Source organism: Trichosurus vulpecula, chromosome 2, assembly GCF_011100635.1.
Source record: "Trichosurus vulpecula isolate mTriVul1 chromosome 2, mTriVul1.pri, whole genome shotgun sequence".
Taxonomy (NCBI): Eukaryota; Metazoa; Chordata; class Mammalia; order Diprotodontia; family Phalangeridae; genus Trichosurus; species Trichosurus vulpecula.
The window spans coordinates 217,883,732-217,906,113 of NC_050574.1; the positions used below are offsets into that span (position 1 = coordinate 217,883,732).

At 35.5% G+C, this 22,382-nt stretch overlaps 1 protein-coding gene across 1 annotated transcript in view; it reads right to left on the reverse strand.

The window, feature by feature from the left end:
• The window catches only part of SCN3A (sodium voltage-gated channel alpha subunit 3), a 116,228-nt gene extending 94,120 nt beyond the window's left edge, over positions 1-22,108 (reverse strand). The window contains exons 1-4 of the mRNA XM_036744309.1: positions 21,915-22,108; positions 14,898-15,214; positions 10,773-10,891; positions 7,128-7,217 (exon numbers count right to left, since the gene is read on the reverse strand). Coding sequence (XP_036600204.1) covers positions 7,128-7,217; positions 10,773-10,891; positions 14,898-15,164 — 476 coding nt within the window. The 5' untranslated portion in view covers positions 15,165-15,214; positions 21,915-22,108. The remainder of the gene's footprint in view (positions 1-7,127; positions 7,218-10,772; positions 10,892-14,897; positions 15,215-21,914) is intronic.
• Between the last annotated feature and the right edge of the window lie 274 nt (positions 22,109-22,382).

The window sequence follows — 22,382 nt, forward strand, 5'->3', positions numbered from 1 at the left end:
CAATTTGAGTATTGTGGAAACACAATCAGGATAATACAAGATCTAGCAGCTTCTACATTAAGGGACTGAAGGGCTTGGAATATGATATTCTGGAGGTCAAAGGAGTTAGAATTAAAACTGAGAATCACCTACCCAGCATAACTGAGTATAATGCTCCAAGGCAAAATATGGATTTTCAATAAAATAGAGGACTTTCAAGCTTTCTCAGTGAAAAGACCAGAACTGAATAGAAAATTTGACTTTCAAACACAAGAATCAAGAGAAGCATGAAAAAGTAATCAAGAAAGAGAAATCATAAGGGGACATAAGGGACTTACTAAAGTTGAACTGTTTTGTTCACATTCCTACATGGAAAGATGATGTGTGTAATTCATGAGACCTTTCTCGGTATTAGTGTAGTTGAAGGGAATATACACATATATATAGACAGAGAGCACAGGGTGAGTTGAATATGAAGAGATGATATCTGAAAAATTAAAATCAAATTAAGGGAGGGAAAGGAATATATTGAGAGAGGGAGATAGGGAGAGATAAAATGGGGTAAGTTATCTCACATAAAAGTGGCAAGAAAAAGCAGTTCATTGGAAGGGAAGAAGGGGGCAGGTGAGGGGGAATGAGTGAATCTTACTCTCATTGGATTTGACTTGAGGAGGGAATAACATACATGCTCAATGGGGTATCTTACCCCACAGGAAAGTAGGGGGAAAGGGATAAAAAGGGGGGGGGGATAGAAGGGAGGTCAGATAGGGGGAATAAGTAATCAAAAGCAAACACTTTTGACAAGGGACAGGGTCAAGGGAGAAAATTGAATAAAGGGGGTCAGGATAGGAGGGAAATATGGTTAGTATTTCACAACATGAGTATTGTGGAAGTGTTTTACATAATGATACATGTGTGGCCTATGTTGAATTGCTTGCCTTCTTAGGGAAGGTGGGTGAGGAGGGAAGAGGGGAGAGAATTTGGAACTCAAAGTTTTAAAAGCAGATGCTCAAAAAAAAGTTTTTTTGCATGCAACTGGGAAATAAGATATACAGGTAATGGGGCATAGAAATCTATCTTGCCCTACAAGAAAGTCAGGGGAAAGGGGATGGTGCAGGGAGTGGGGTGACAGAAGGGAAGGCTGACTGGGGAAAGGGGCAATCAGAATATACGCCATCTTGGAGTGGGGGGGAGGGTAGAAATGGGGAGAAAATTTGTAACTCAAAATCCTGTGGAAATCAATGCTGAGAACTAAAAAATTTTAAATAATAAAAAAGGAAAAGAAAAAAAAAGCTGAGCTAGATCAACTCTATGATTCTGTCCAACTCTTAAAATTTCATGATTTGTTGTTTTTTAAAAAATATTTTATTATTTATACTTATATAGTTACCAAAGTCAATGAAAAGCCTCTTGCCCCTTATTTCTATAGCAAAGGTTTTATGTTTTAAATATATATATATATATATATATCTTCATCCCTCCAACAGTTCTGTATAGGAGTATAAACTTGAGTCAAGGTGACTTATTTTTAAATATCTTCAATACTGGATAGTCCCCGGGGAAACTGATTTGCATTGAATTTAATTAAAAGGTGTTTTTTTTTAAATAAATATCACCTTAATTTAATATATAGTAAAAAAAAAGATTGATTCTCTAATACTAATTTTTCTTGTGAGAGACATTCCCTAAGAATTTCTTGACTTTTATTTTTTTTTTTAATCAGGTACATTTTATATGTCTTTCTAGGCATAGGGGCAAAAAGTTCACTTTCTTTGATCATCAAAAGAGTCAAGGCATTAATTAACACTTTATAGCTGCTTCCTAATTAAGTGAAAGAAAGATGATGTTTTGAGCCTTGCAAATATAGTAAAACACATGATTTTCACAGTGGAAACATATTGACTGAAACTGTGCTGGATTTTTTTATTAATGCTTTGAGAAATGTTAGGAATAATTAAGGAAAACTCCAATTGTCCATAACACAAGTATCAATCTAAGAATGATTTCAGTTTCTCCTTTCTCCTTCTCACCTTTAGCTTTTCAAGGCTTTTTGTCTTTTTGCTTCATATCTCACATCATTTCCTTTAAGCTCAATGTACATAAATAATACTCAAGAGTAGTCACTGATATTAGCTAGTTACTAAGTGCTCACGAACATCTGAAATTATAGATTCCGATGACTGATTTGTCATTTTGAAGTAGACTAATGATGTAACCTAACTATCTAAGGTCAGCTGCCACCTTTGTTACTTTCTATGCAGCTGGAGACACTTGTTTAACTTTTCTGTGACTCATTTTCTTTGCCTATCAAGTGGCTTGATATTCTCTTATTGTTGTTTGATTTTAGCATCTAATTGTCTCTTATGCACTGTCTACATTTTTCTTATGCTTTTCTTCTCATGGGGATATTTGAGAAAGCCAGTCAGTGAGTCAACAAGTATTTATTAAGTGCTCACTATTTGCTAAGCACTGCGTTAACCTCTGAGAATACAAAGAAAAACAAAAACAGTCCCTTCCCTCACGAAGATCATGTTCTAATGGGAGAGATAATATGTAAATAAGATATGTACAGAGTAGATGAGAGGTTATCTGAGTCAAGGTAGTAGCTGCAGGGATTTGGGGATAAAGCCTCTTGTAGAAGATGGGATGTGAACTGAATCTTGAAGAAAGCCAGGGGAACTAAGAGCCACTGGTAAAGGGCCAGTATATTCATTATATGAATGACAGCCCGTGCAAAGGCACAAGGTAGAGAGAAAAGAACATGGAGTATTGTATTGGAGAAACAACAAGTATGCTAAACTTCCTGTTGTTAAGTATGATATCTTTAAAAACAAAACAAATAAACTAATAGAAAAACAACCAAATTTCTCTTTCCCAGTCTATCCATGTCCCCAAATCACAGTGATTTGATTTCCTAAAAACTAAATGGTTTTTCATTGGTATAGCGAACTCTTAGGAATATATATCCTCCTACCAATAGTTTGATTTATCACTTTGAAATATACACCACCTTTGCTTATATGTCTACTTGACATGTGGAGAAACTATGGTAGTTAAGATAGTATTCTCAAAAATATTTCCTGTCTACGTTTTTCTCTTTTATAAGAGCTTAGAAAAATGTGTGAAGAAATTGAGAAATCATTCCAAGTGTTTAAAATGTTCTATTTTTTCCATGCAAAAAGGAGGTATATACATGAATATATTTCTTCTCCTCAATAGACTGTCATTTTCATGGAGAATATTTCTAACAGCTGTAATTTTATGCAATTCAAGAGAAAGAATCTGGATAGGCTAAGATTTATCTTTTATTTTGTAAAATGTATTTCTTTTCTGACTTTGCTGAGTGAATCATTATTTCTATGATCTGCTATTAAAGATGTTTGTAGCTACCATGACATTATGGAAGGAGGCAGTACTTAGTCTACAAATCTCCTTTACTCCCTACCCTTTCCAATTGTTAGTGTTTTCTCTAACCTCAATTTATTTTAGATCCTGATTGGTGCAGCTAAGAATTCCCTCCCTGAGGTGGTAGCATTATTTAAATTTCCATTATACATTCCAATTGGGCTGCAATAAATTACCATATTTTATATTATTACAACTTTGAATATTGCAAATTTAAATAAATGCTACCATTTCAGGGGATCTATTATTTTCATTAATTGAGACCTAGCTGCTTTACACTTATTTGTAATGTATGTTAAATATAAATTTGTCTCCATTAGAATGTAAGTAACTTTGAAGGAAGAGTCAGTTTTGTTTTTGTGTCCATTATCTGGTACAGTGCTTTGTACATAATAAGTGTTTAATAATTGTTCAATGAATGGAATTGAATTAAATGAGACTAAACCTTTAAGCTGTACTTACCACATCACTAGTCTTTTGCCCTGGTAGTAAAGATCAATACTATATTAAAGTTCCTACATGACTGAATCTATGAATGAAGATACCATGCTTTTCCTGTTACTTGGTAAATAAATGATTAAGAACATCTTTAGGACAGTCCCTGGGGCATACTGTGAGTTTCTTGTGAACAAACCCAATAACACAAACTACCTGATATGGCTTCATACATTTCTTGACACATACAGAGCAAATGCTCAAATAGTGCTTGTTGAAGTAGTGGAATTGAACACTTGGGTGGGAATCAAAACAGTCAGGCTTTTTTCCTGGTTCAAACTCTGGCTATATGACTGAAAGCACATCACTTAGACTTCCTGTGCTACATTTTCTTAAGAACTAAAATGGGGACAAAGGTGCTTTATATCAGTGATATGTTTGGAAAACAACTTGCACATTGTTTTCCTATAAGCTGATTTTTTAAAAAATTGAATCATTTTATAATTCATTTGCATGATCATTTCAGCGGTCATTTATTTTCTTTACTGATTACACTTCAACTAGCAGATGTCCTTAACACTTAACCTTGGCATTATTTCTGTCCTGAGACCCTCTCTTATTAAGTGGTTGGAGTGATCTCTAAACAACCACTTACTCTTACTTCAAGTAAACTTGCAGGATTTCAGTGGTTTCCCATTCAATATCAGATCAAGTCATACACCATAAAATCATTGGACCTTAGATTTAGAGCTAGAAGAAACCTAGGAGCTCATCTAGTGCAACCTTCTCATTTTACAGATAAGGAAGAAAAGTTAAATGAATTGTCCAAGGTCACACAGAAAGTAAATAGCAGTGGTGAAATTTGAACCTAGGTCCTCTGAATCCAAATCCATTTATCTTTCCATCAGACCAGCCATTATTTAAATTCATCTACAATCTAGTTCTAGCTTACCTTTTCAGCCTTGTCTCATACACTCCTATTCACATAGTCTGTACTTTTAACCAAACTAGATTCCCCCATTTTCACCATCCCGTCAACATGGTATTTCTCACATGTAGTCTTCTGTGTCTGGAAGGGTTTTCCTCCTGTACTGTCCTCTGTTTCCACCTGTTGAGATCCTTCCCTTTTAATCCCCAATTTAGGCCCCAGCTCTTTCTCTAATACTGATTTCCCCACTTGAAGGTATTTCTAAATCCCCCATTATTCTTTGTTTTCACATTGTCTTTGCACTTTGTCTTATTTTGTGTTATGTTTATTTGTATATGTGAACTCTCCTTTATCAGATTGTTTGAGGGCAAGGATTATCTTGTTTTATTTTTGTTTTCCTTGTTCCCTGGGATAGCAGCCTTACTCATAATAGGTGCTTTATCAATATTTATTGAATGACTGAAAGTTGTATCCTTTTGAGAAGTTAAGATCCTTTCATAATGGAAAAAATGACCATAACTCACATTTTTGTCTGTTTTTATGAGTTTATATTGTGTTTTCTTAAAGCATGAGTCACCTCTGAGTAACTTCGTACTCCCATCTTAGAGATGACAAGACAATATATGAGAATTTGCTTTGAGTTTTTCAATGGAAAAATACCGTATGCAGGATATACATTCTTTTTCCCATTATGCCCTAAATGGAAGGGCTGGGGCATTGACTCAGGTAAAGTATGGAATCATTTAAGAAGAATTGCTACTCTGACCATGACCATTACTGTCCAGATTAATAAACAGAAATGTATAGATGAAGGCTCAGGAGAAGGTCCCTGTAGTTCCTGATGTCCAGGAAACCACGAAAGAATGAGCTGTTCGGTACCTTTGAGTATTGGTGAGTTGACAACACAATTTCTTACAGTGATCTGGGCTTTACATCTAGGTAAACTTGCCTCACCTTTGTGAACTCAAAGGTTAAGCATCTTGTAAATGCCAAGTTCTTACTCTGTCAAAGGAACCAGACACCATTTTAGAAGCTTCATACTGCCTTAGGAATACTTAGTACTGTTATCCTACTTTCTTCCTCTGAGTTGCTCTACTGGTAATCTTTCCCACATCACATTTTATGTCATTGCCCTCCAAACCCCATGTTCTAGCCTACATGCTGCTTCTTCTGTCTCTCTATTTTATATCTGCACATAATTTTATCATTTCTGACCCCTATTTTCTTTCTGACACTACTCTCACAATAGATACTGGGCTTTGCTGCTAAATGAACATAAGGAGATGTGTTTGTTACTAATGAGAAGTTCTAGTTTAGGGTTATTTTGCTGGAGATTAGACCAGCTGGCCTAATTCTTGTTTGATCTTCTAGTAAGACCAACACTTAAGGTTTCTGACTTCCCAACATATACACATGCACAAATTACACAGATCAACAGCTCAAAAATATAACATTAACAGGAACCTCCATTAGAAAGCTCCATTTAATGTCATGAGGAACTGTGAATAAGACCCAGGAACACTTTTCTTTAAAATACCTGGGTAATATAGCAGATTGCTATCTCAAGGAGGGGGGAGGAGAGAGTAAATTATTTTTACATGTAATTGGAGAAAAAGAAAATTTTTTTTAAAAAGTAGTCAGGTAAACACCATGCATCGAGTACTGGACCTGGAGTCAGGAACACCTGAGTTCAAGTCCAGCCTTAGACACTAATTGTGTGACCCTGGCCAAATTATTTAACCTCTGCCTCAATTTCCTTATCTGTAAAATGGGGGTAATAGTACCACTTACCTCCCAGAGACATTGTGGGATAAAAGTACATAATATTTGAAAATTGCTTTGCAAACCTTAAAACATTTTATAAATTCTAACTATAATGATCTGGTCAGTGACTAATAAAACTCAGGAAAAACACCTTGAAAAACAGGCATTGTGATATTTGAAAAGGCTTTCTCTTCGCTTTTATACTTCCTTTAAAAATATGATATTAACAGGAGCATCCATTAGGAAAAATACTTTTCATCCTTAAAATGCATGAAGCTTTAGGCCTTGCTTTACCTAAATCGATAAAATGTATTCTTGGACAAAGGAACATGCTCATTTCATTTACACTAATTTTTTAACATACCAAATATTGATTCAGCACCAAAATTCAGTCAGTGCCCTGAAAAAAAACCCACCTTGTATAAATGAACATTTCCCTATTGACCCCCATGTTTTCTCATGTATCAAAGAAACAGTCCTTTGCAGATAAGGAATTATGAGGAAGGGTGTTCAACCTGACTCAGAAAGTGGAACCATAAGAGAGGCTGGAGACAAAGAGATATATCTAAGAGCATTTTACAGTCAGTTTCACATTCCAAGAATCATTTCCACTTACTCTACATTCTTTGTCCAGTCTGGAGGGTTACTCATGGTCATAAACACACAGTTGGTCAGAATAGTGCACATAATGAGCATGCTGAATAAAGTAGATTAGAGTTAAGGAATAAATATGAATAGTTTTAATAAAATAAGGACAATAACTGTGTGGATACTGACAAATTGCCTTTGTATAGTACTAAAAAAAATTAACTGTCCAAGGAATTATATGCATTTCCTATTTTAATGTTAATCTCAAAATATAATGCCCAGATCAAATTCTTGGAAGGTAATCTCATTTTTCTCCACAACATTGTATTATGTACACTCCTTTTAAAATTCAGTGGGAATTCTCCATTCAAGTAAACTGTGCCAGATGTCTCTATAAGAGGAAGAGGCCCTTTTAGTAAGCATGAAATACTGTTTAAATATGTAAATTGAACTGCGGGCATAATTTAATTCTCTATTTCCATACAAAGATTAACGATTGCAATATTGAAAGTTGAGAGTATTTAGATAATAAATATATTGATTTATTCTGTGCAACTAAGAATTAAATAAGGGGTATGTCATAAATAAATGCTATTGTAGTTCTGTACCAATGCAACTAGTTATTTTCCAGCTAAAAAAATAGGAGTATCAGAAGCCAGAACCAATAGCTGATTACTTTTTATAGTACCTTATATATGCAAAGGATTATTGTCTGATTCTGCCATCCCAACCCATCCCCCCAAAAAAGGTGGGAGAGTAGAAGATAGGTGGTGGGTTTGTTCTGGATATAAAAATGTGATGTTGGGCAAATGAGTTAAATTAGGCCCCAATACTGATAAATGGATGGACATACTGAACAAGATGAAATGTGGAGTCAAGTGAGGAAAAGATTAATCAGAAATTTGAAATTTCCCATTACCCTGGTCATTGTTTTAAGAGAATCCTTAAGATCCTTGCCTTATGACCTTCCTGCTTCTAGACCAAATTACATCTTGATACCTGTTGTTGTTCAGTTGTGTCTAACTCTTACATGACCTTATTTGGGGTTTTTTTGGGCAAAGATGCTGGAGTGGTTTGCCATTTCCTTCTCCAGCTCATTTTACAGATGAGGAAACTGAGGCAAACAGGGTTAAATGACTTGCCTAGGGTCACTCAGCATCTGAGTCTGGGTTTGAACTCAGGAAGATGTCTTCCTGACTCCGGGCCCAGTACTCTATCCACTGCGCCACCTAGCAGCCCGGATTGACACCTACACTCCTTTAAAATCCTTTCAGAAAACACTTCAATCTTGGACTCTGTAAGAAAGCCCTTTCTTTGGTTTAACCTAAATCCTCTATCCTGAAATTTAAATCCTTTCTAACCCTCCAGTCACAGCATAAGAGATTCCTAAAGAATGAGCTGTTGGGTACCTTTGCGTATTGGTGAGTTGACAGCACAATTTCTTACAGTGATCTGGGCTAACCTAAAGGTTGTCAGATCCATCCCCACTGCCTCCAAGATAGGTTCTATTCCTCTCCATTCTGAAGGCTCCTTCCCTAAGTGTCTTTCTCCGGAAACTTCATGTTACAATGAAACCTTTTTCAGTGTTACTCTTGGCTACTGTAGTTTGTAACTGCACTTTTTTTTCAAACACAATCAACTCAATTCTGAAGTCTGTACACTTGATAACGACATACATTTGTATAAATTGTTTGTACTTTATGACTACACTAGCAAAAGTATTTCTTGTTCTGTGGTTGCTTCAGGTTATTGCATCTTGCTTTACCTCTAACTAAACTCTAAGATGTTCTCTGGAAAGGATGTTTGGCATCCTCAAAAGCACTAAAGCATGGTGCTGAATCTACGGGTGACAGCTGTTGAATTTTGAACCTTTGGACGATGGTCATAGTAGCACTAAAGGCTACGTTCATGACATCACTTGAACTCATCAGCTTCCATGTATTTAATTGACAAGCCTGGGCAGATGATATGTAGAGCTAGATATGCAACCTTTATCTCTATCCTGAGCTACACACCCACATCAAGCGACTGCCTTTTGGACAGCTCAAACTGGATATGCCATAGGCATCTCAAATGAAATATGGTCAAGACAGAATTTATCTTCTTCCTCCTCTCCCAAACCACCTTATGTTCTAAAGTACCCTATGAGTACTAAGGGAATTGCTATCTTTTCTATCACCCAGACTCACAACCCTGGAGTAATACTGGGCTTCTCATACTCACTTATATCACATGCTGAATCAGTTGCTAAATCTTGTTTTTCCTTCATGACATCTTTCACATTTCTTTCCAATTCTGGAGCTACCAGCTTTGTTCAGGCCCTTATTACCTCCTGCCTGGACCATTTCTTTGGCCTTCTGGTTGATGTATCTACCCCAGGTCTCTCCCTACTCCAGTCCATTTTCCACTTAGAAGCCAAAGTGATTTTCCTAAAGTATATGTCTGACCATGCCACCTTCACTTCCCTCACAATTCAGTAAGCTCCAGTGGGTCCCTATCACCTCTAAGAAGAAATATAAAATCCTCTGTTTGGTTCTTCATAACCTGGCCCTTCCAACCTTTCCAGTATACTTATACTTTACTCCCCTGTACTCGGTGATGTTGTTTCTTTTACCTCTCCTTGCCATTGCACTGGCCTCTACCCCATGCCTGGAAGGCTCTGGTTCCTCTCCTCGATCTTTTAGTTTCTCTGGTTTCCTTCAAGACTGAACTCAGCTTTCTGTGAGAGGCCTAAACTGGTTCTCCTACCTGCCAGTGCCTTTCCCTCTGATTTACCTTCCCTCTATTCTGTGTATATCTCATGCATACCTAATTCTTTACATGTTGTTTCCCCCATTAGAGTCCAAAACCAAGGGCAGAAACTGTTTCTGCCTTTCTTTGAATCCTCAGTGCTTGATCCAGTGTCTGGCACATATCAGGTGCTTAATAAATGCATGTTGATTAATTGACCAATTGTTTTATTAATAATACTTCCTTAAGGTCTTATTGTAGGCAATAAAAGGTATAAACAGACTAGTATTCTTCTTTTATGATGTGTTTCATTTATATAATCTGGTATCAACTAATTCGTATTTTTTAACCTCTAGATTTAGTAGATTTAGAGATGGCCTGTTGTAAAAGAGAAACAATAAGCAGGTCAACGTAACAATATCACTGAGTGAGTAGAGGGTAGTAAATGACCTCTAGTCATTCAATAAGCATTTATTAACTACTTATTTATGTGCCAGGTACTGTAATTGATGCTGGAGATGTAAAGACAAAAAACAACAGTTCTTGCCTTCAAGGAGCTTGCATTCAATAAGGGGAGACCTAATTACAGGTGGTCTTACCTAACTAGGATAATAGCCAAGTGGGTAGAGAGAAGGGAAAGAGATGTTGTGGAGGTAGATGAAATAAGACTTGGCAACTTATTGGATGTGTTGGATGAGGGAAAATGAAGAATAACACTGTTTATTTGGGTACCTGGAAAAATGATTCAATATTAGTCCCAGCAGTCAACATCTCTATGTATCAAGAGCAGAAAAACAAAGAGTTCAAGTACAAATTAAACTAACAAATTGCCATTGACTTAAAGGGTACTCTCTAAATATTTACTGTAGAAATGCATTTTTTTCTTTTAAAAAAGCCAGATTTTTAGAAATAGAAATTCAAAACAACCATTCGAAAAGGATATGAATGTACCAAAATCTTAATAGCAATTTTTCTAACAGGGTTGAGAGGAGTTAAAATATACAAGGCAGATGTGGCACTGAATCGAAAGATTGCCTTTCCTTTATTCAATACTATAAAAGTCTGAAAAAGAAAAAAAAAGAAAATGTTAGGATTATTATAATAATAAACGGTTGAAGACAGGGATGCATAAGAAAAATTTACATAGTCTGTTAGCCAATTTACATTTTCATAATAGTGTGAAACTTTATTTACAAATAATGACTTAACAATCTAATAGATCATGTTAGATTGTCTACATCAATATCTCTGCCTTGCCCTCAGCTCATGACCAATGCACACTCTTTTTCTATCATATACTTCCCTGATGGCATCTTTTACTGCCTAATTTGTTATGTAATATTCTGCTCACACCCTTTAGGTACCTTTCCATTACCTTAGGTGTGACATTCATTTTCATAGTAGCTTCCTACAATGTACTTGACAATATCTTCTATCAAGAACAGTCTTCAGCAGGGTGTCTACTACTACCTGATCATCATCTTGAAAAACTGATTCAAAACTCACCTGCAAGTAATCTAATGCAATCAGCCAGACATTAATTTAACATTTACTATGTGCAAGGGACTATTCTGAATGCTGTCAATGAAAAGGCTTTACCTCCAGGAAATCTTCCCAGATTAAACCAATTGCTACATGTGTTTCTTCAGCATTGGACCATCATTTTGTAGTAAATTTTTTTTGCACTTGTTGATATGGAGCTTTGTAATTTTTCTTAAATCATTTCAAATGTAAATTTTTGTCTACCTAAATTAAAGGTCTGTCAAGGCAAAGATATTGAAAATTCTCTTTCCTATTTACCCATAATACTTGGTGCTCTGAACTCAATATGTGTGTATACACACAGATACATATACATGTAATTTTTCTCAAGTAATTTCAAATATATATTTTTGTCTACTTAAATTATAAGGTCCTCCAGGGCACAGATACTGAAATTCTATTTCCTATTCACCCACAGTACTTAATACAATGCTCTGAACTCAGTATAAATATATATGTTAATATATATATGTATATTTAGATACACACACTTATATGCATGCATATATATTCAATTGCAGTTTTTCTTCAAGATTCCATTGTTTCACATCTATTTTTCATCTAATAGATTAGAATCTGCTTAGAATCACATCCATCTGCTTAAGTCTTTTCTTTAGGATGAGTTAAGAATATATTTCTACCTTTTAACTAAAAATTCTTAGTGTTATGTTCCATATATTCATTTTCTATGGCAACAAGCACTATTAAAATAGAAATATTTACATTGCAAATCCAATGGGCTGAGAAAACAGTTTCTCTGTTAATTGTCCTTTTGTGTTTAAAGACCATACTTTTTGGCAAAGTGCATAATAAATTGTTCTCTGTGAATTCCACATGGCAAATCTGAATAACTATGTAACAAGGGTAAATAAACCATTCTCCAATAGTGAAGAGATTATCCAAGAGGCATTTACTAACTTTATTAAGGAAGCAGAGAACTCTAAAGGATATTATAATTGAGAATCTGCTAAATGATTTCCCAAAATCCATAGTATTACCAATTTAGTATTAATAGCCAAACATCTAAATCAGTTTTTTTGGATTTTAATTAAAACATTTGAATATAAAATTCACTGTTAATTAAATTGAGTTTAGAGTGAGAATATAAATGACTATTCAGAAATAATTTAACCTGCTAATTAGTTGCCATTCACCACATCAGGAAAGGATTTAGACAATGAAATCCAGTACGCCCCCTACCTAACCCTCCCTCCCCTCCCCCTTTCCAAAAGAAGAAAAGGAAAGAAAAAGGTAAGGAAGAACAGATTGTAAGCCCTGCCCTCCCTCCCCGCCATGGTCGCTATTCTTTTCTTTCTCAATATCTGCTGAGCCACCAGTGGAATTGAATTTGATGTGCCAATGAAACTTTTTGTTGAATTTTATAAGCTCCTTCTGTTGACCAAACTTTATGAACCCAAGACTTTAACAAACCAAACAACTCTTGGGTCTATGAAAGGATATAGAATTTTGTTACATTTTTAAAAAAGAATTCCAGATAATTCCCAGATAGAATTTTGGGCTTTATCCTAATCAGTTCATAATATTGGGCATTTTCAGGTGACAAGAAAGGGAGAAGGTAGACTTCTCAAGCTAATGAAAACTGGAGGACATTCCTTATTACTGCGAGATAGTGGAGAGAGTAAGAGATTGGTGTGGTGCATAACAGTTCTAACCTTGGTTTCTGTAAGGCCTAGGTTTAAAGTCTTTCCTCTGACACCAAGCTATGTGAGCATGGTCAAGTCATGTGACTTCTTAGTGCTCCCAGCAATACCACTAGCTCTTCTGCACTACCCCTCCTCCCCTCCCCAATGCAAGGAGTACCAACCTTCCAATTCTGAAGAAATAGAATGAAAATGTTTGAAAACTATACTATAGCTCCCCCCACCCAATGAAGCTAAATTGAAAGTTTCTAAGGGGAATAGCAATTTGATGTTTGGGGGAAAGTCAAGGCATAATTTCCAAGGATATTTCCTGAGGACTTTTCTTGGGGGCAATGATGGAATTGAGTAAAAGGAGTGTCCTTGGAATCCTCTTTGAATGTAAGCTTTAGAAGGCTTTTCTTTTCCACCCAGCACTCTAATCAGATGGCCAAAGTATACTAAGGTAGTGATGAGTTGTATCAATGATTGGAGTGGCCTGGACTAAACTGGTTTGAAACCAGACTGAGCCAATTTAGACTGGTTTTGGACCAGATTGGACCGGTTTGGACCAGCTTCTTTACTACACACTTCAGCATTCCAGGGTGCTAGCACTCCAATCATAGGGCTAGAGCATACTGAATGATGAGGTGTGAGTACCAACAATGGCATATATCTATAATCTATATCTATATCTATACACTTATTTATATATGTGGGATTTTTACATCTTTAGTCATTTTAAGCTTATAAGGTTAAATTATATATGTATGTATAGTGAATTACTTTCTTATAAGTGTTGAAAACAGGATGGCTACCATTATTTTGCAAGCATCCACAGGTCAGACCTTTGACAGTACACTGTAATTATTCTTTTGTCTTCATCTTATGACCAGATTTATTTTTGTACTTATGAAAATACATGTAAAATGTAAATTACATTTGAATGATGTCAGAACATTTCAAAGTAAAAAAATGAAAAATTCATTTGGTCATTTTTTTTTTACAAAATGCCAAACTGCCTTTTTGACATCTTTTCTTCTTTTAATTGACTATTTTGATAAATTATGTAGTTGTTTTGGGTATTATATAAATAGAGAAATAATTATTGTTTAAACAGAGTTTAGAGTCCTTAGGGGGGAAAAACTTCTAGTTTATTTTTCCTTGATCTTTTCCTTCACAGTGATATTAGAGACTGATCAGCCATATGTTGGCTTAGGCTGATTGAAGGCCTTAATATATATCCTAGGTTGAAAAAATACCTTTGAGAAAAATTAAGTTCAAATTCATTCAGTTGTCATATAGAAAGGTGTAAATTGTCAACTTTCCACTATAATGCTAAGAAATCATTTGAAGAAAAAACAAAAGAACTGAAACTCTAAACTGTGAAGCATATGTTTCTAGGAGAAATGACTAAAACTAATTTATAGAAATATTTAGAGTTGGAAATGTTATTCAACTTTTTGCTCATGAGTTACTTAAGTATTTCAGAGTTAACGTAGGACATATACCAATAAATGCATTTTGCTATTTCCTCTGATAAGAACCTTAATTTAACAACTTATTTAAATTACTATGAATTCATATAGATGTAGACATATCAGTGCATTTTGGGGGAATTTTATACCTTTGTATAGCTCTTCTCATAATAAGATCATTGACTATCATAATGCATTTTATGCAAATTATTATTCTAATTATACTTTGCTTCCAGAATCTTCTGATGAATATTAGATTGCTTACATGCTAGTCTTTAACATAAGAAAAATGCTTATGGGGCATTTGCAAAGCTAAGAAATGCAGGAATATGATAAGTACTCAATGCAAGTGAATGCTATAGGCAGTACTCACTACAAGGGTTAGTAAGGATAATCTTCCCAAGAACTCACTTTTTTATTGATATAGTATGGGTCAAGGTCCTCCAAGGGCTCTGACACCATTCCAGGTGGGATGTCTCCATAAATAAATGGGAGAGATTTTCCTGCTTCCAAGTCACTATTTGGCTTTGGTTTATTCTCATCATCATCCTCTTTGAGTTCTCTTTTGGCCTTCTTAGCTTTCTCTTCTGCAGAGCGTTTTTCAATAGCAGCGAGAGATTCTCTAGTAAAATAGCGGAAGCTGTCAGGTCCTGGGGGTACCAGCAGTGCCTGTGCCATCTTTTCATCCTGCAAATTTAATTTCGTTTAGCCTCTCGCATGAGAATCTCCTATGGGGATAAAATGGGAAAAATAGATACCAGTTAGGAGAAAAGTAATGAAAAAGGGAGGGAAAAAATCAACCAAGATGGTATTTAATGCTTCATCTGGTTTTACCAGTAAATAAAAAAATAGTCACTATAAACATTAAGTAGAGCATTTAGTGCTGTGCCATAATTTTAACTTGTAAACATTATTACTGTTCAATCTGATTCTCCATAAACCAACTTCATAAGACATCTGTTCTAGGCTTTTGAGCCAAGAAGTACAGAAATATGGTTATTTACTTCTGGTAAAGGATATGTGCTCATAAGCCTTATAAATAGAGCTAATTCTTCATTTTTTGTTGCCCCTATATCTCTGCCTTTCTCCCGTTTTTCACCTTCATCCAGAGTGTGAGTTAGGTCATGTGTATAGCACAGAGTACACTAGATTCAGAATCAGAACCGGTTTCCAATCCCAGCTCTGCTGCTTGTTCCCTGTATTTTTGGGGGAAGTCCCTTCACCTTTTAGAGCCTTAATGTCTGCATCTGCAAAATAGGAGGGTTTGAGTCAATGCGTTGTGAAGTCTCTTCTAGCTCTAACTCCTGTGATCTGCTTTGTAACCATGAAGTATGGTGTAAATAAGACCTATCATTACCACTACTATCATTACTATTTCCCTCACTGATCAATAGTTCCCCCCAAGAAGGAAAACAGGTGAAATTTAAATTACATAGGTGACTTGACTCACTGAATTGATTAAGCTGATGTTGAGATCAATATTTCCCTGAGAGGCCAGGGGTCAGCAAGCTGGTTTCTTTTAAGATTTGTATTTATATTAAGTCATTGTCTTTAGTTTCTGGCCTGAGTATGTGTTTCCTATGCAGTTTTTGCCAAAAACATGATATCTCATTGTCAAAAATAATAACATATATTACATTAATTCCAATAAGGAATTTTTGTTCTATGGTTGAAATAGAAGCTTTTATCTTAGCGAAATGACTAATGAAACAGAAGAGTTTGATGATGACAGGTATAGACCATTCAAAAGCCAATCAGGAATTTAGTAAATCTTAATTTGCCTTGGGCAGATCATTCAAAAAATGAATGTTTTTTTTTCAATGACTAGCTTTCAAACCAGATTGACACATAGATAGAACCAAATTGGCAGTTGTGCTTTATCCATACATGCCTTTCATATATTTAATTAGGAGGCATTTTTAGTACCAGAAGCTGCAACGAAGTTTGGGTATAATCTACACATTTTAATTATCCACGTACTTTAATTGGGGGATCTAATACCGGGTCATGGCTAGCTAGCTATATGACCTTGGCTGAGACCTGGAACAAATCTGAACCTTTGTTTCTTTATATTTAAAATATGTATTGTAACAGCTGCCCTTTCTGGCTCACAGGCTTTTATAAAGATCTAATGAGAAAATGTATGCGGAAAGTACTCTGATAAAAGTACTGAACCAGGATCAACTAGAATATTCATTCACAATAATTCTTCACAATAAATATCATTCTTCACTGAACCAGGATCTCCTAGAATATTCATAAAATAAGGATCCAATTTGGAAAGCTCTCAATGATTAATAGAGAGTAGACTCGTGCTTTATGTGCCACCCAAGCAACTTGATTAGCATGGAAATGTCCCTTACCTTCCTGATCACATCTAAGTATCTGGATTGTTTGGGTTTGTTTTTAGAAGTAGCCATGTGTGTCACTGCAACTTAGCCAGTTTTGTGGGGTTAGAGAATTTGATATTTAAAAAAAAACATTTCTTTTAAGGCTCTTTTTATGGAGAGGTTGACATAAAGGTTTATAATTTTCAAGGTATCATTTGCATTGCAAAACTCACATGGTAAACATAGCTTCTGTTCTTATTCAGCGTCATACACTCGAAGGAAGACAATAACAGTAACATTAGCTATATATAGCTATATATAGTCCTTACTATGGGCCAGGTAGTGTTAAGCACTTTCCAGTTATTGTTTCATTTGATCCTCACAACGACCTTAGGAGGTGGATGCTATTATAATCTTCATTTTATAGATGAGGAAATTGTATCAAATAGAGATTAAGTGATTTGTCCATGGTGACACAGATAGTAAGTGTTGGAGGCCACATTCGAATTCAGGTCCTCCTGATTCCAGGCCTAGCATTCTGTCTACTGCATCACATAGCATTAATGAAAAAGGTATTTATTCAAGAAGGCATGTTTTTTGCTTACCACATGTGGTGGGTGCATTTTTGGCATCGGCATGACCTAAATAACAGTCTGGCTCATCCATACCTTGCACTTTTCCTGGTTGGACTAGACCTCCATACATTAATTATTAACCCATACTGGACACGCAAGAACACTCAGCAGCTGCGCAGCCCAGCGGATTGGAACTTTGTACATTCAGGACCAAAACACCAGTCTGTCTGTAAAAGTGAATGGCCAGATTCTCCAAAAGGAGACACAGCAATTTTGCCAGAACAACGAAATGATTGTTAAGACATTGAAACCAAATGGGACATACACACAGTGTGAAAGTCTGAGGAAATTCTTTTAAAATTAGTAACCAGCTAGTGAATAGGTGTTTGTTTGGATTTTTGTATGTTCTTAATGTTGATTTTGAAGTAGCCATAGAGTATTTTTGTTTTGAAACTCCAGTTTGCTTTTAGAGGTAGATTTCACCCCATAGGAAGTTCTTTTGACTTCTAGGGTTCAATAATATAGCATTAAGAAATATGAGGACAGCAAGGTGGCACAGTGGATAGAGTGCAGGGCCTGAAGTCAGGAAGAGTCTTCTTCGTGAGTTTAAATGCAAGTCGTTTAACCCTGTTTGCCTCCATTCCTCATTGGTAAAATGAGCTGGAGAAGGAAATGGCAAACAGCTCCAGTACCTTTACCAAGAAACCATAAATTAGGGGGAAGGGGGTCATGGAGAGTTGGACACCACTGAATGACTGAAAAACAAAATTCGAGACCTATAACTAGACATTTTGTAAAATCTCTTTTCATTTACTTTTCTCCTTGGAGAAACATTAAGACTTGTAAAAATTGTTTTGCTTGATGCCATGATATATTAATATATATACATACATATTATACATATGTATATTATCCATTTACAAATGAAAAAGTCTATATTGTAATTTATTAAATGTAAGAAATTTGATATACTTCTTTGTCTAATTTCAGTTTCAGGGTATATTGAGCACTGTGCTCAATAAGGTAAGACATGGTGCCTGCCCCAATGGAGATCCTAAACGCATAATCTAATAATTTAGCTCCTAGTAACTTCAATTTCTGCATCAAAAGAACATGGAAATATACCCTTACCAGAGGAGATGTGGGGCATAAATATAACATATCATTTTTTAAAGTTAGCCCATTGTAGAATACTCTGTGAGAATCTGTCATATAACATGTATTTATTAACTACAAAATAAGTTTCATGGACATAAATCAAATTTATATTTAATATTTAAAAGACATTTAAAAGTGCCATCATATATTCCATCTTAGGGCTCACCAAGTGTATTATTATCATTAGATAAACACTATTATCCTCTAGCTTACCACTGTAGCTTTATGAGGTTGATTTAGCAAGCAGAAGTTTATTGTTGTTCAATTGTTTCAGTCATGTCTGACTCTTCATGACCCTATTTGGATTTTTCTTGGCAGAAATACTGGAGTGGTTTCCTTCTCCAGCTCCTTTTACAGATTAGAAAACTGAGGCAAGCGCATTAAGTGACTTTCTCAGGGTTGTAAATCTCGTAAGTGTTTGAGGATGAATTTGAACTCACATCTTCCTGACTCCAGGCCCAGTGCTCTATCTGGTGCACAGCAGAAGTTTAGTTTGAGTTTAATAATCTGTTTAACATTTTATTTCAATTAAGCACCTTACATTTGTTGGCTGTGAAGATTTCATCTGAGTATTTCAGGGTCTTTGATGTATCACTACAGACTGAAAATGAGACAGGTTTTGATGGAAGATACTCAGTACATTCTATTTTTGCCTGCCTTTCCTGGCTATAGTTGACATTTTGTACTGTACTGAGACTCTGATTTGTCATTAAAAAAGCATCTGTGCTGTGTGCTGATAACCACTGATAGATGGATTTTATGTCTCCTTTCATTTTGCCATTCTTAGATGGCACTGTGATATCATATTGTAAGTCAAATAGTACAATGCTTTGCATCATTTTAATGTATATTAAATTATTATGCTAATAGAAATGAATGTATTTGTTTAATTAGTATTAGACCAATTTTGAATCTGACAAAATGCAGTCCTGGATATTTTGCACCTTGCTGGGTGAAGGGTAGGAAACCCCTCCCTCCCATTGACCACAGTATCTGAAAGAGCTCTTCCCAACAGAGCATGTAGAAATGCACAAATGTAGTAGATTTAATCTGTCTATTATATATTAGAGTCAATATTCTCTTTCCACGTGGGTATTTTTATTATTATTTTTACAGACAAAATCGATTAGTTCTGGTCTGTTCCCATGGAAACAAAGCTATGTCAGGGGACTATAAATCTGCCATCTCCAAGAATGGAAGCTTGGCCACGACTATGCATATCTAAGAGGGCAAACATGGAGGAGGAACTCAAACTTAGTGTGTGATTAAGACACTGGATCTGGAGTCTGAGGGCCTGGGTTCAGTTCTGCCCCCTGTTGCTTAATATCTCATTGACTTTAGGCAAATCAGTTAACTTCCCTAGTCTTTAGTTTCCTCACTCATTAAGGAGAGCTGGACAGAATGATCTCTAAAGGTCTCTTTCAGCTCTAAATCCCATGTTCTTAAAAATGTTTTCCCATGATCATATCTATCATATCCCAAGACAAATAGTGAGCCAAAGGCTAGTTCTAAGAGTGCCTAAATGTAATTTTCCATAGGACTCTATTTGTATCTCTCACTTATTTTAATATTTTACTTTTTGTCATATTTATGAATATATTTGTCTTTTCCCTCCTACTGCATTTTAAGTAAAGGAATATGTTTGTTTTCTCAGGATCCCTCTTCCTCTCTCCTCCCCTCTTTGAGCCTAACACAGAGATGTAGTAAGCACTCAATAAATGTTATGGAACAAAAGCTACCTAGACAGTACCAAGTCTATTGCTGGAGGTCATAGGGATTAAGAGCAGAGAGAAATATTAGAAATCATCTAATCTATCTAGCGTGTTTTTCAGATGAGGCCCATATAGGTGATGTAAGTTGTTCAAAGTAACATGGCTAGTAAGTGGCAAACTCAGATGGCCCAAATCCCAGAACAGCCTTCATTCTATTACACCACACATTTGGGAGGAAGTTTCTTTTTTAAAAAAATATCTAAATGGTTTTGAAATGACTATATATTTTCTTAATGTATTAGTTAATAAACCTCTATGAATCCTTTGTGTATAGAGCAAACACTAGGAATTATGGAAGTTTAAAAAGTAAGCATTTTTTCTTAATATATTTGTCAATGTAATTTTAAAAATCATTATGCATGCCGTATTTTCCCATACTGGATTGTAAGTTAGGATATTATCTGAACTTTTTGTTTCCCTCTGCACCTAGAAGAATCCTCCACACATACTAAGCATTAATTAAATATATGTGAATTTGAACTGAAAGTACAATTAATAAGTGGGTCCTGATTTTCATGGAGTTTACATCTCAATGGGATAAAAAAAACTCTTAAAAATGCAAAAGTAAATAAAGCTAAACATAAATACAAAAGATACATATAAATCATTATCCATCTATCATAAAAGAATTTTCTTTGTGAACCTAATAAACTCACATTTATTCAAAAAATAGTTAGTTGGATTGTTTCCCCCTGCTTCTCTTCTTTTTTTTTGTTTTTCTCCTGTTATTTGCCTTTTTACCACCTTATCCAATTATAAATTATAAATTATATCATCACCTATCAGCAAGGAAGGGAGAGAGGAAGAATTCAAATCAAGTTTAGTAAATGGTTTGGTGAGAAAACATGCTACAGCTATTGATCAAATGCCAGAGAGTATGTATAGATCAAATCTATTAAAATTCTCCCTGACCTCTGTCATGATGAGCATTGAAAACTGATTAAAGTATGTCTCTCTAGGATCCAGTCTTATTTTAAGACCACTTCTTCATGACATATTTTGAAGAGCCTTTGACTTTAGCTAAACCCTGTAAAAAAGACTGACTTGACTGTAGCCGTTTATATTTTCCCTGCTACCTTGAGTAAAAAAAAGAAGAAGAAGAGAATTTGGCAAACCTTGCCTTTCTCCATCCCCTGGAGCCTCTAAAGTGCATCATCCAGAAGAGGGGAGAGCTTCAAGGTCTTTCCAAACAAGATCTGACAGGCCCCTAGTCTTAGCCAGGCCATGTCATAACCAACCACTCACTGGAGATTTAGAAATCCTTCTCTCTCTGCTGCCAGTTGAGCTGTGAACTAATTTACCAAATACAAACTTGTTTTTTTTAATAAGTACACATAATAAGCATCTTTTAAAGAAATAAAAAGTTGTATGGGTGTCTCTCTTCCTGACATTGTATACTCCATTCCTCAACTTGAGGCTTTCCCAGCTTGTGTGTTTTCCCTTTCAGAGGTACCAGCAGACTAGGGGAGAGAAAGAGCACATTCATACATTTTTTTTAAAAAAAAATCAGGGCACAACCAATCTTATGGATTAGTGAATCAATATTTGAATCTACTTTTCATAATCGTAAATTGTCCCACAACAATAAAGTACCTTAGATTTATACAGCACCTTTCTTCTGAAAAGCTGGTGTTTTTTTTTCTTTTTGATTAGTTCATTTATTCTCACAACATCCTATAAGAGATGCTGTATTTTTTTCTACTCTGCTGCAGTGCTTGGAAGATATCTTGAGCCCTGATCAACATGGATGTGATTTCTGTTTCATGTTTCCTGACCCATGATCTGTGCTGGAAAAGAATACACAATCATGTTCATCTGAATACACAATCATGTTCATCATAATTCTTTCCCTTTTACCTGTCTCCCCTTCTTCCTCCTTTCCATTTTTCTTTCCTTTCCTCAAAATCCTCGATGCCCGAAGAATGGCTACACGTTATGTTGTCAGAGTGGGAAACCATTCTGATTCCTTTTTTTCTAGCTCTTAACTTGTGATATTTTTCCTGAATGACCAGGATAAAGCTAACATACCTAATCCAAGAGTTTCTGGGAGTAATTTTGGGT